The following is a 14,284-nucleotide window of genomic DNA, read 5'->3' on the forward strand; positions in this document are numbered from 1 at the left end:
GTGTTTGCAATTGACAAAATCACTTCTGACATTCATTGCAATGCTCTTTTTTACTCTGTGTGTGTTAGTTGATGTATCCGTAGGTTTAATAACTGACAGAAGATATTCACACATTTGCACCTGAAAGGTTTTTCTCTGTGTGCATTAACTGATGAATTCTTAATGCGAAAGATTTCCTAAAGGTACTTTTACACTCACTACAGTTGTACGGTATTTACAGAGTGTATGCAAGCTGATGTCTACATAGGCTTGATAATTGACTACATTTCTTCACACATTCATTGCACTTGAAGGCTTTTCTTCTGTGTGTGTTCGCTGATGCCTGTTTAGGATTGATAATGGACTTTAGCTTTTCAAGCATTCGTGGCATTTAAAAGATTTGTTTGCCCTTTGTGAGCTCGCTGATGATTTCCTAATGCTGAAGAGTAAGTAAAACTACTGCCACATTCACTGCAATGGTATGGTTTTTCCCCTGTGTGTATTCTCTGATGTTTGCGGAGGTTTGAAATGTGACTGAAGCTCTTTACACATTCAGTGCAATGGTATGGTTTTTCCCGTGTGTGTTCGCTGATGTATTTGGAGTTCTGCTAACGTACTGAAACTCTTCACACATTCACTGCAATGGTATGGTTTTTCCCCTGTGTGTATTTTCTGATGTACGTGTAGCTGTGAAATCTGAGTGAAGTTCTTTGCACATTCCTTGCAATGGAATGGTTTTTCCCCTGTGTGTATTCTCTGATGTCTGTGGAGGTGTGAAATGTGATTGAAGCTCTTTGCACATTCCTTGCAATGGTATGGTTTTTCCCCTGTGTGTGTTCGCTGATGTGTTTGGAGTACTGCTAACGTACTGAAACTCTTGGCACATTCACTGCATTGGTATGGTTTTTCCCCTGTGTGTATTCTCTGATGTGTGTGGAGGTTTGCAAGTTGACTGAAGCTCTTTACACATTCCTTGCAATGGTATGGTTTTTCCCCTGTGTGTGTTTGCTGATGTATTAGGAGTTCATGTGACCGACAGAAGCTCTTCACACATTCACTACAACGGTATGGTTTTTCCCCTGTGTGTATTCTATGATGCCTATGGAGGCTTGATAATTGACTGAAACTCTTTACACATTCCTTGCAATGGTATGGTTTTTCCCCTGTGTGTATTCGCTGATGTATTTGGAGGTGTGATAACTGATTGAAGCTCTTTACACATTCATTGCAAAGGTATTGTTTTTCCCCTGTGTGTATTCGCTGATGTCTTTGGAGGTGTGATAACTGACTGAAGCTCTTCACACATTCAGTACAATGGTATGGTTTTTCCCCTGTGTGTGTTCGCTGATGTGTTTGGAGATGTGATAACCGACTGAAGCTCTTCACACATTCAGTGCAATGGTATGGTTTTTCCCCTGTGTGTATTCTCTGATGTATATGGAGGTCTGTTAACCGACTGAAGCTCTTCACACATTCAGTGCAATGGTATGGTTTTCCCCCTGTGTGTATTATCTGATGTCTATGGAGGTCTGTTAACCGACTGAAGCTCTTTACACATTCAGTACAGTGGTATGGTTTTTCCCCTGTTTGTATTCGCTGATGCTCTTTTATGGTTTCTAATTGGCTAAAGTTCTTGACATATTCAGTGGAATTGCACGATTTTTCTCCTGACCGTGTTTCCTGAAGGGTCAGCATAGTTAATAAACTACTTGCGTTATTTTCACATTCCCTGTATGTGTGTTATATTTTGGATGCTTGATTTCAGATTTAACAATAAAATACAAGACTCACTAAATACCTGCCACATTCATAATATCAGTAAGGCTTCCTTGTGGGTGATTGCATCTTTAGATTGGATAATGGCTTCGCATGCTTGCGGGTAAAGCTTAATCTTTGTTCTGGTAGGTGCAAATTGGGACAATACTCTGTACTTTAGAGAGCAGATCTCCGCTTTCCTTTAGCCTTCAGTTGTTAGGCTCCACTTCGTTGTGCTTTTCCCTGGTGCCTGCGGTTTGGCTAGGAAGAGTTTGCAATACACCTAGAGCACTGAATGGTGGTCTGTTGCCAGTTTAGATAGAGAAGCACTGCTCTAGCCACATCATGATGATGAAGCGACTTGCAATGTGTACAGCTACTCCAAAGAGTGTCCCGGGGCAAAGCACAGGTCAGAAAAGAAAGTAAATCAGTTTGTTTCAAACATGGACAAAAAGCCAATTTTTCAACCTTTTTTAAACATTATCATATTGCTAACAGCTCAACGCTGAAATGGGATTTTGTTCCAAGCTATGGATCAAAAATAGACATGAGACCTTCCTCCAACTCTCATACGGGCCTCATGATCAAAGCTGGTGTTGGACGCTTGTTTATACAGCAGGTGATTTGTCAGTTTTGTTGCCTTAATTTTGTAGAGGTCATTTCTTCGTCTTGGGGTGTCGAGGTGCAGAGCTCAGACTCGTACACTCACTGAATTGCCTTTGACTGCTTCTTCCTGGATCTGTCCTCTGCCTTTGATTGCACTGATGTTTTTGGAGCTCCTTATTTTTGATAATTTTTTCAGGTTTAATGTGTTATCTTCATTATTCATAATCAATCCGTGCCTTTAAGTCCTATTTTCTATCGGATGCAAAGAAATGCAATATTACTAAATGCAAATGTAAAGAATGTGAATACACAATATTTAACCAGCTGGATAAGACATCTCTTCTCTACCATATTTAAAATTTTGTAAGGAACATTTTACCATACATGGATATTTCAATAAAACTGTGGTTGAACATGTCACATTGTATTTACTTCTGAAAAGGCAGTGAATTACCATTATTGACAGAGTAACTTACTAAAGAAAGGGCAGCCACAGAGAACTCGTGCTACAGGTAGAGTTTTACGTAGATATACATGGACAAGATTTAATTTAAACAGAACAGATTGTGGAAAAAGAGAGGAATCAGGAAGCGCTGCTGTTAATTTAGTTTCAGGAAGTATCTACCAAAGATAGCTCTTCAGGAAGTGTATAACAAAGGAAACTCTTCAGGAAGTATTTAACCAAGGTAACTTGGAAGTGTATAACAAAGGTAACTCTTTAGGAAGTGTCTAACAAAGGTAACTCTTCAGGAAGTATACATGACAAAGGTAACTTTTTAGGAAGTATATATGACAACGGTAACTCCAGACACCGTCTTCCACAATGCTTTCATGTTCACACTGGATCAGCTCAAATGCCAACTCCTGCCAGTTACCTTGCAGCTCATTAAGGGCCTTACTACGAGTGCGACGGCCCTCATGATCGCCGCACTCACTGTGGCGGTCCAACTGCCACCATCCTGGTGGTCTGACCGTCGTATTATGAGTGTGGTGGTGGGACCCCCACAAGGCCGCCACCCCGCGAGGATCAAGGATCCCGCTGTGGAGGCGGTCTGCAAACACCCTGAATATGTTGACAGTGCCGATGCCGACATCGCTGAGCATATTACGGTCTGCATATCCACCGCCCTTTTCATGTCGGGGACCCCACCATGAAAAGGATAAAGGACATGCAGGTAAGGGTGCCCTCACAGGGCCCCGGCCGAATCTGCTCCTGGGGTTGCATGCGGGGGCACATGCTGTGCCACCCCATGGAATTGCACCCTTGTTCCTGCACAGTGTGGCATGTATGACATGGCGCAGGAACGTGCTGCAGGTACTCTTAAGGTGGTGATATGCTGTTTATACTCTCAAATGAGCCTAATACAGCCGCCGCGAGACCGCTGCTGCACCGCCACCCAGCCTGGATTAGGTCATAATCCGGCGGCGGGCTCTCAATGGGCTTGGCAGTCTGCCTGGTACCTCCGCTGTGGTAGTCCCATTGGAAGACCGCCACACTCGTAGTAAGGCCCTAAGTCACCTTCAACACATTTTACAGCCCTCCTGGCTCAAGCATTTCTGGATCCTTCTAACCTGGAAGACTGGAGCATTATCCCGAGTTGAGGTGGATTTTCTATCAGCGTAATATATATCCATCTCCGTTGAACTATTGACTGATTCTGAACTGAAAGACAACTTAAAAAGTGAGTCTTTAGTTCTTCCTAAAGTAGGTAAAGTTATGATCCGGTTGTGTTTCAATCAGCAGCTCCTTCCAGGGTTTTTTGTAAAACAGAATGAGGAGCTGATTCCAATGGCCCGTCTTTATATTGTGCACACAGATAAAGCAAAGAAATATTAAATCATGTCATTTATTATTCAACGATATCAGTCATTTATTCCTTATAGAGAATCCATCACAACCAATAATTTAACTGAAATATCCCCCAATCCAACAGATGTGTGCATATTAATAATTGCTTTCCATGTTCCTGTTTTCCATGATATTTAACTTATTGTTGTCTGTCTGAAGGCCAGGATGCTACTTTGTGACTCAACAGGGCTTTGGTAGAGCGGGAGGAGGTGTCTGTTGTCCACAGGTGGTCACATTCCTCCATTCCCATATTTTTTTTATCCAGGTGTACCTCATTCCATGTCCTTCAGCTCCCTACTCCCCTCTGTTTGTGTACTCACTCTACACACTAGAAGCATGCACACAGCAGACGTCAGATAATAGTCATAGCCTGATAGTGCAGAGGCCATGGTTGGTAGTATGTTGATCACAAGCTTCGTTTCAGAAGGTTATCTGGGAGGTCCAAACAGAGGAGGCACACAGGCGGGTGCTTATGAGGTACAAACAGAGGAGGAGCACAGGTAGGTGCTTATGAGGTATAAACAGAAGGTGCACAGGTAGGTGCTTAGGAAGTACAAACAGAGGAGGAGCTCAGGTAGGTGCTAATGAGGTATAAACAGAGGAGATGCACAGGTAGGTACTTATGAGGTACAAACAGAGGAGGCGCACAGGTAGATGCTTATGAGGTACAAACAGAGGAGGTGCACAGGTAGGTGCTTATGAGGTATAAACAGAGGAGATGCAGAGGTAGGTGCTTATGAGGTATAAACAGAGGAGGAGCTCAGGTAGGTGCTAATGAGGTATAAACAGAGGAGATGCAGAGGTAGGTACTTATGAGGTACAAACAGAGGAGGCGCACAGGTAGATGCTTATGAGGTACAAACAGAGGAGGTGCACAGGTTGTGCTTATGAGGTATAAAGAGAGGAGGTGCACTGGCAGGTGCTCTTAAGGTATAAACAGAGGAGATGCAGAGGTAGGTGCCTATGAGGTATAAACAGAGGAGGTGCATAGTTAGGGGCTTATGATGTACAGAGGAGGCACACAGGTAGGTGGGTGTACCCCTCTGCGTCTGCTTCCATCTGTACTAGGCGGTGTATTGGTGTCTACTGGATCCTATTCCTGCGACCTCACGTGGACCCTTGCTGCGTGGATGTCACAACATTGACCCCTTAGTTCAGGGGAGCAGAGCCTCAGGAAACACAACACCTGGAGGCCGTCTGCCTCGAGGGAGAGATCCAGGTGAGGGTTCCTTGTTTAGGACTAACTGCTTTCAGCTCATTGACACCTTTAGGCATTTGTTTGCGCTCTATAAATCCTTTTTATTTCATACAACGTTAGAGAGACATCAAGATGAACAGGAAAATGGAAAAGTGAAGAGGGTGAAGGAGGAACACCAGGAGAACACCAGGCATAAACAAGCTATTGAAGGCAAGAACAGATAATGAGGAACAGAAATGGGGGCAGTGACAAAAATGTCAGTCTTGTTGGCTGCAATAAAGCACTTAAAAGCATTGTGAGAAAGTGAGGATATGCAAACTGAGCTCTATTTGTGTTGTTGCATTTATTACAATCATTTCAGTTGTCGTTATTATTATTGTTAATGTATAACTATTATTGCATACACTAGGTCTCACAAGAAGAATCAAAGCACTAAGTGGTTCTCTACTCCTGGATACCACTGAAGGCTTCCAGGAGCACACAACAAACCATGCTCTGAGACATGCCCCGGTGTGAGCAACACTCTTGGATAAACTGTAACAAAAGCAATGCAAGCACTGTATAAATGCTAGCGCGGTACAGTATCTTGCAGGCACTGAAGGATGCATGGCTCAGCAGTCTATCAGCAAAAACCCTAAAGAGGCATGCATGACTCAGCAATCAGAGCACAAATACATTTGAAGAATGCATGGCTCAGCAGTCCGTCTGCAAAAACCCTAAAGAGGCATGCATGACTCAGCAATCAGAGCACAAATAATTCTGAAGAATGCATGGCTCAGCAGGGTCCACTATCAGACTGTTGTGACGCATGCAGGCAGCAGGATTCTTGCATGAAGTTATGCTGTTCTATAATTCACTCTTTAACTTGTTATCATCCATGCTCCTGGTTACTTGTTCAGGGTCTAATGTAGTATAGGCCTCTAATCTTGTTTTGCCTGAAGAGCCAATGTCTCTCATTTAATATCTCTGTTCTGCACCACCAACTGATCCGAAAAGCCAAGAAAACAGCATTCAAGGATCGACTTGACAACAACGCCCACAACAGCAAGGAACTTTTCAACATCGTCAAGGAATTTTCCAATCCCTCAGCCAACTCCAACGACATCACCCCCTCTCAAACCCTCTGCGACTCCCTAGCCTCTTTTTTCCACAACAAGATTGCAGACATCCACAACAGCTTTGACAACCAACCCGGAAACCAACCCACCCTACCATCTGCTGACCATCTTCCCCCCGTGAACACCCTTAACGCCTGGAACCCTATCTCCACTGAGGACACCATCCGCCTGATGAATTCCATCCACTCAGGATCCCCCCACAGACCCATGCCCTCACCACATCTTCAACAAAGCAGACTCCGTCATAGCACCGCACCTCCGAGACGTCATCAACTGCTCCTTCAACTCCGCTACCTTCCCAGAAGACTGGAAACATGCTGAACTCACCGCCCTTCTGAAAAAACCAACAGCGGACCCCACCGAACTCAAAAATTACCGCCCCATATCGCTTCTTCCATTCCCGGCCAAAGTCATCGAGAAAGCCGTCAACAACCAGCTCGCCGCCTTCCTCGAAGCCAACAAATCCCTCGACCCCTCACAATCTGGCTTCCGAGCAAAACACAGCACTGAGACCGCCCTCATCGCAGCAACAGACGACATTCAAACTCTACTGGACAATGGAGACACAGTCGCCCTCATCCTCCTCGACCTCTCTGCAGCATTCGATACAGTCTGCCACAGCACCCTTCTATAACGCCTCAATAACATCGGAATTCAAGGAAAAGCACTTGAATGGATCACCTCGTTCCTCACCGGAAGAACCCAGAGAGTCCGCCTTCCTCCATTCAAGTCCGAGGCCTCTGAAATCATCTGCGGCGTACCTCAAGGATCCTCACTCAGTCCCACCCTATTCAACGTATACATGAGCCCCCTCGCGGCCATCGCACGCCAACACAACCTCAACATCATCTCTTACGCGGACGACACTCAACTGATCCTTTCTCTCACCAATGACCCCAGCACCGCCAAAACTAGCCTACACGAAGGAATGAAAGAAGTTGCCGAATGGATGAAACAAAGCCGTCTGAAACTGAACTCAGACAAAACAGAAGTCCTCATCTTAGGTACATCCCCCTCTGCTTGGGACGACTCCTGGTGGCCGGAAGCCCTCGGAAAAGCACCCATCCCGACAGACCACGCACGGAACCTTGGCGTCATCCTGGATTCTTCACTCTCAATGAACAGACAAGTCAGCGGCGTATCCTCTTCCTGCTTCAACATTCTTCGCATGCTCAGAAAAACATTTTGCTGGATCCCCACCGAAACAAGGAAAACAGTCACCCACGCTCTGGTCACGAGCCGACTGGACTACGGAAACACCCTCTACGCAGGTACCACCGCTAAACTCCAAAAGAAACTCCAACGAATCCAAAACGCCTCAGCCAGGCTCATATTAGACATCCCACGCAACGAACACATCTCTGGTCACCTTAAAGACCTCCACTGGCTACCCGTCAATAAGAGAATCACTTTCCGACTGCTTACCCACGCACACAAATCACTCTACGACATCGGACCAGATTGCCTCAACTCTCGACTGTCCTTCTACACCCCCTCCCGCCAACTACGTTCTTCCAGCCAAGCCCTCGCCACTGTACCTCGCATCAACAAGACCACCATGGGAGGCAGATCCTTTTCATACCTGGCTGCTAAAACATGGAACTCACTCCCCGCTTACCTTCGCCTCACCCAGAACCACCTAGCGTTCAGAAAGCAGATTAAAACGTGGATATTTGACAAATAATCCTCCTCCCCTTCCTTAGCGCCTTGAAACCCTCTGGGTATGTAGTGCGCTATACAAATTTTTTGACTTGACTTGACATTCGGGGAGGGAGGTAGGGAGGGGATGTGGGGGACAAGGGTGAGATGGGGGAGAGGGGTGGGGAGGGATTGAAAATGGGGTTGTATACTACACTGGTTGTTTCCTTCTGCTTTGTTTTCTGTTTCTTTTACGTTGCTGCTTTGTTTTCTGTTTCTTTTACGTTGCGAAAGATAACGCTTTTATAGTATCACACAGGTCATGCGTTTACCAATGCCCACATACTAGAGATAAACCACGAACCCTTCAAATTGTAGTCTCATACCGCGCAACAACTGGTATACAGAGGGCGGCTCTCTCTGCGACCACAACTCTTTAGATGGTTAAAATCAATTTCTTAGCTGAAAATCTCAATGTAGTCTCATTGAATGTCAAGGGTCTCAACTACCCAGTGAAAAGACGGAAGGTTTTTGAATACCTATCTAAATCAAAAGGGGATATCATCCTGCTCCAAGAGATTAAGCTCTCAGAGGAGGGCATAAGCTTTATTAACCTCAACTGGATCTCCCACACACTCTGCTCCTCGACAAAACACAAGAAGGGAGGAGTGATCACCATAATCTCAAAAAAATCGAACCTATCTGTTACCTCACACACACACGACACAGATGCAAGACTATTAATTACCCACCTGTTAATGGACGAAGATCCCATTTATGTAGTAAACATATACGGTCCTAACTCTGATGCCCCAGACTTTTGGGAATCAGTCTCCCTAGCCATAGAGAACATCCCACAAGATGAACTCCTAATTGTAGGCGGCAATTTCAATCTCCCAATGGACCCTTTATTAGATCGACAATCAAAATGCATGTTCCAAAATTCTCGCTCCCACAAGTCACTCATTCGCCTGTGCACCAAATTCGTACTAAAGGATTCTTGGCGCCTCCAACATCCTGATGGGAGGGACTATACCTTCTACTCAGCCCCACATAATTCATACTCCAGAATTGACTACATTTTAATCTCTAGCCCTTTCACTTACCTCATCGAGGAAACAGACATCGCTCCAAAGCTGATCTCTGACCACTCCTGCATTAGCGCCAAACTTGCGTGCTCCCATTCGATTTTACCCCCAAAACACTGGTGATTTAATGAGGAAATTCTATCGGACCCTGAAAGCAAGCAACAAATAGAAAACGCCATAAAGGAATACATCTCACTGAATGATTCCCCTGATATGAACACCTCCACAGTCTGTGACGCCCTGAAAGCCACAATTAGAGGGGTGATTATTGGCATTAGAGCAAGGACCAATAATAAACTTAATGTAGATCTAGACAAGCTTGAAAAAGACATCAAGATCCTAGAAACCACCCACTCGACTGACCTTGATAACAAACTGGTTTTAGAGCAACTGATCAATAAGAAGTACGAATATAACACTATTGCAAGCAGACGAGCCGGTGTTTGGGTTAATAAGTTCAAAGCCATGAAACTATGCGAAGGGAATAGAGCTGGAAAACTTCTGGCGTCCTACCTCAAACACAGACAAAAATTACTCACTATTTCATCAATCAAAGACTCCGCTAACAATACACACGCCAAACAAGAAAAAATGGTAGACACCTTTAAGACCTTTTATGAAGACCTCTACAAGAACAAGATGTCATTCGACCCGGTCGCTTGCACTAATTACCTAGATGCCCTGAACCTCCCCAAACTCTCTGATGAAGATAGTTCTACAATAGGGTCCCCATCAAAGACACGGAAATCCTGGCTTCTATTAAATCACTTAAAAGCAACAAAGCCCCCGGTCCGGATGGGTTTTCTGCAAGCTTCTACAAAGCATTTGATAAGTCGCTCTCGCCCATGTTCTTAAAACTTTTTAACTCGATTGCCTCCTCTGGCAGTGCTTCGGAATCAATGGGCGAAGCCACTATAATTGTTATCCCGAAGGAGGGTAAAGGCACCCTTCTAACTAGAAACTTTCAGCCCATTTCGCTTATAAATCTGGACTGCAAAATGTATGCGAAAATTCTAGCGAGTAGACTTAATGCCATTCTCCCCAAATTAATCAGTAACTCCCCGGTGGGATTTTTAAAACATTGTATGTCCAATGACAACACAAAACTATTATGCCATATCCTTTAGAAAGCCAAAATAATACCCACCCCAATTTTGGCCATAACCCTTGACGCTGAAAAAGCGTTCGATAGAGTATCTTGGTCCTTATTACATCACTGCATGAAAGCCTTTAATTTAGGCTTTAATTTAGGGAATTCCTACATCAATATGGTAATGGCCCTTTATTCTTCACCGTCTGTTAGAATCGCTATCAATGGCTCCCTTTTGGACTCATTTCGTTTACAACAGGGCACCAGGCAAGGCTGCCCCCTCTCTCCAGCCCCGTTTCTCCTGGCCCTTGAACCGCTCATATCAGGCATAAAACAAAATAAAGAAATAGCGGGAGTGAGCTTCGGGGACACACAGGTGAAACTAGCTGCATACGCTGACGACATTCTAGTGGCGACAGAGAATCCAGAGACCTCCATCAAATCTCTCATGACTACCATAGAAAGATACTCGCTACACTCTGGGTACAAATTGAACCGTGACAAGTCAGAGGTTAAGCTCCTAAACGTTTATGGTACCAGAGAAATGCTGGGTGCCTCAGGCCTCACATGGAAAACTGGTTTTATTAAATACCTGGGAATCGAATTCGGCATCTCCCTTCTCAAAACACTTCATCACAATGAATCCATCACTCTAGACAAAATTAAATCACAACTGGATGGCTGGTCCCCCCATTTTATAACTTGATGGGGAAGGGTCAAAGCCATTAAAATGATGATCTCCCCTTTAGTTAATTATCTCATTACAATGCTCCCTCTCACCTTGTCCCAGTACTTCCATCACAAATTAGATACTCTACTTTCTAAATTCCTATGGAAAGGGAAAAAGGCTAGAATTAGCCTAAAAAAGCTACGCATCGACAAACCCTTGGGTGGGGTCAATCTAGCGGATTTTAAACTATACCAGATTGCCTTCCTTACCAAACAAGGCTCTTACTGGCTCGCGCCACCAGCTGAATACATTCCTGGATGGCTAAACGTTGAGAAAGCCCTTTTCAAAAATCTTGCTCCAGCGTCCATTCTTACTGCTAAAATGAATACGGCCGGTTGCTCAATATCCATTTTTAAAAATACAAGACTTGACCTCCTAAAAATTTATAAACTCCTGACTAACCACATGATGTGCTCTGACTCGGAGTCGCTATGGCACAGTCACTTAATAATGTACAAAGGGAAACCACTACACAATTAGATCTGGATTAATAAAAGGTATATTTTTCCCACACCAACTGTTTAGTAATTCTTACCCATTCTCTTTTAAAGTACTCCAAACCAAATATGATCTAGAAGCAATAGAATTTTACAACTTTTGGAATATTAAAACAGCAAACTCCAAAGCAAAACTGTCCAAAAAGCCGCCCTCCCTCCCAAGCTCCCTAGCTGCCTTCAATAGGTTGGGCCACTAGGTCTCCAGGCTTTACAAAATCCTACGGCCACAGCATTCCAATCTCAATAAAGACCTTTGGCAGTTCTGGGAATCATACTCTTCGGTACCAATTTCAGAAGTGGAGTGGTCCAAAACCTGGGAATCAACCATGAGATACAAAATAAGCCCTACACTCTCCCAGACCAAGTTTTGGCTTCTCCACAAAGCTTTTTGGACAATATTAGAGACAATGCCACATGCTGGAACTGCAACGAGAAAGATGGTGACCTTGAACACCTTTTACTAAGCTGTGTCTGTGTTACAGCCTTCTGGGACAAAGTCTTTGCATTCATTGCAAAAGTTTTCTCCTTCTCCCCCACCAAAGAGTTTTCTACCTTAGTGCTGAGCTCTACCAGAGCTGATTCGCTCTCAGATGATGACAGGGCCTTAATTGACCTTTTGTTCACCGTTGCTGTGAAGATAATTCTGAACAACTGGAAGGAGACGCGTAAAGCCTCCTTTAAATGTTGGCTAAACTGGATCACCAAGCTGAGAGGTGCTAATAATATCTCTCTCCAAAATACCCCATGGCACCCTCCTCATAGACAAATATGGATTTCCCTTGACAATTATTTTAGCGTACCTAAACCCCCATGATTTTTCACCACACTTCCCAACCTTCATGCCCATATGACCGCATATACTTACCACCAAGCCTACTCTGTAACGTACTTGTCGGCTTCAGGTAATCTTCCCAGGGAACGTTGAAGTCTGTATTACCAGTGTCCATCACCCTTGTGTAGATACTATATATGATGTTTATGACAGTTACTATGCTGCTTCCATTTATTGCTTTATTTTTGTCTTAGTCTTAATTTACTCTAATTTTCTGTGATTGTCACTCCCAATACAGATATTTTTCCATTCATTTACTTATTGTCCCTTATGCTTTTTTATTGTATGTTTTTGTTTTGGAAACTACCAATAAACATTTGTGAAATAAAAAAAACAAAAAACAAATATACTCTATGTAGGAAGAATAAGAGGCGATTTCTGTGCGTGCGTGCACAAACTTATGCTATGCAAATGTCGTGCACAGCTCTTCTGTGTGCACACAACTGCGCTGTAGAGGATACAAACACAGCAAGCATAGCTTAACAGTCTTGTGCACAACTGTGCTGTATTGGATCCATACAAGATGTGTGTGGGGGGGTGTGGTCTGGTGTGTGTGTGTGACTGGCACACGGGTTGAAAGCAGGATAGCGCAGGTGTGCACAATTGTACTGTGTTGTAGTGTGCACAACTGCATTGTACAGCAAACCAGGTAGGAGTTAACAGTGTGCAGAACTGCACCATACAGGAAGCATGAAAGGCGTAGCTGTTTATACTCCGCAGCACAGCAGTCTATATGAAGCATATATGGTACTAAAGTGTGTGTACAATTGTACTGTGTAAAAAAGAAAGCATGGCTCAGATGTATGCAAACATTATTTTCACACTAAGCATTTAAGGCCTAACACTATCAAATCAAATGATAGAATATTTATTAAGCGCACATATCACTCGAAAGTCTCATGGCGCTGGTGGGGAACTCTGAGAAGAACTTGATTTGGTGCAGTTAGATGTCAAACAGCAATGTATTTAAATTCCTACGAAAAGAGTTATGATCACTTGTGGTGCGTAGATATAAGAACAGTTTGTTCCAAAGAGACGGAGCAAGGAACGAGAAAGATTTCCCTCCACATGTGGTGGTACGGATTCTGGGAGATGAGAGGAGTGCTTGGTTGCTGGATCTCAAAGTTCTACCAGGTTGATACCAGCTTAACTTTTTGGTCCACAAATCTGGACCTTTTACTTACATATTCATATGCGTCATGCAAAGAATCTTAAAGCGTATACGTTTTCTTACAGGCAGCCAGTGTAAACGCTTCAAACTGGGTGTCGATGGAGATCTTGGTGGAAGATTAAGTACCAGCCTTCCTGCTGTGTTCTGCAGAACCTGCCTCCTTGAGAGAAGGTTTTCATTGGTAGAAGTTAGCAGGGCATTCCCATAGTCAATACGACTACTAATTAGTCCCTGGACTAGTGGTTTTCTTGCCTCCGTCGGAATCCACTTGAAACTTTGCGCAGGCTACGCATGAGCCAACTCTCTTATTAACATGGTCTTTCATTGACAGTGTGTTGTCCATTTGAAAGCCCAGATTTTGTTGGAGTAGGACAAAGGCCAAGGCTTGAGGGCCACCAATCAGGTGACCAATGCTCATAAGCCTTGCCATAGAGCATTATCTCGGTTTTTCCTCCATTCTACTGTAAGCGGTTGGTGCACATCCACTTATCAATATGAGACATGCAATCTTTGAAACAGGACTTGGTTTCCAATGGGTCTGGACCAAGAGTGACCAGGATCTGAGTGTCGTCAGCATACAACATAACATCAAAGCCATGGGATCTAATCTCTTTGGCCAGAGGGGTCACATAAAGGTTAAAGAGTGTGGGTCCCAAGATAGAGCCCTGTGGTACTCCCATCCTGACTGATCTACTACAGGGGCTGGTATTTCCTACCTGTACTATCTTAGTTC

The 14,284-nt window shown here is 44.1% G+C and overlaps 1 protein-coding gene across 1 annotated transcript in view; it reads right to left on the reverse strand.

The window, feature by feature from the left end:
* Positions 1–531: 531 nt before the first annotated feature.
* Positions 532–14,284, reverse strand: part of LOC147737244 (uncharacterized) — a 542,156-nt gene continuing 528,403 nt past the window's right edge. Inside the window, 1 exon segment of the mRNA XM_086923333.1 lies at positions 532–1,394. Within this exon segment, the coding sequence (XP_086779459.1) occupies positions 532–1,394 (863 nt within the window).

Source organism: Lissotriton vulgaris, chromosome 1_1 (assembly GCF_964263255.1).
Source record: "Lissotriton vulgaris chromosome 1_1, aLisVul1.2, whole genome shotgun sequence".
Taxonomy (NCBI): Eukaryota; Metazoa; Chordata; class Amphibia; order Caudata; family Salamandridae; genus Lissotriton; species Lissotriton vulgaris.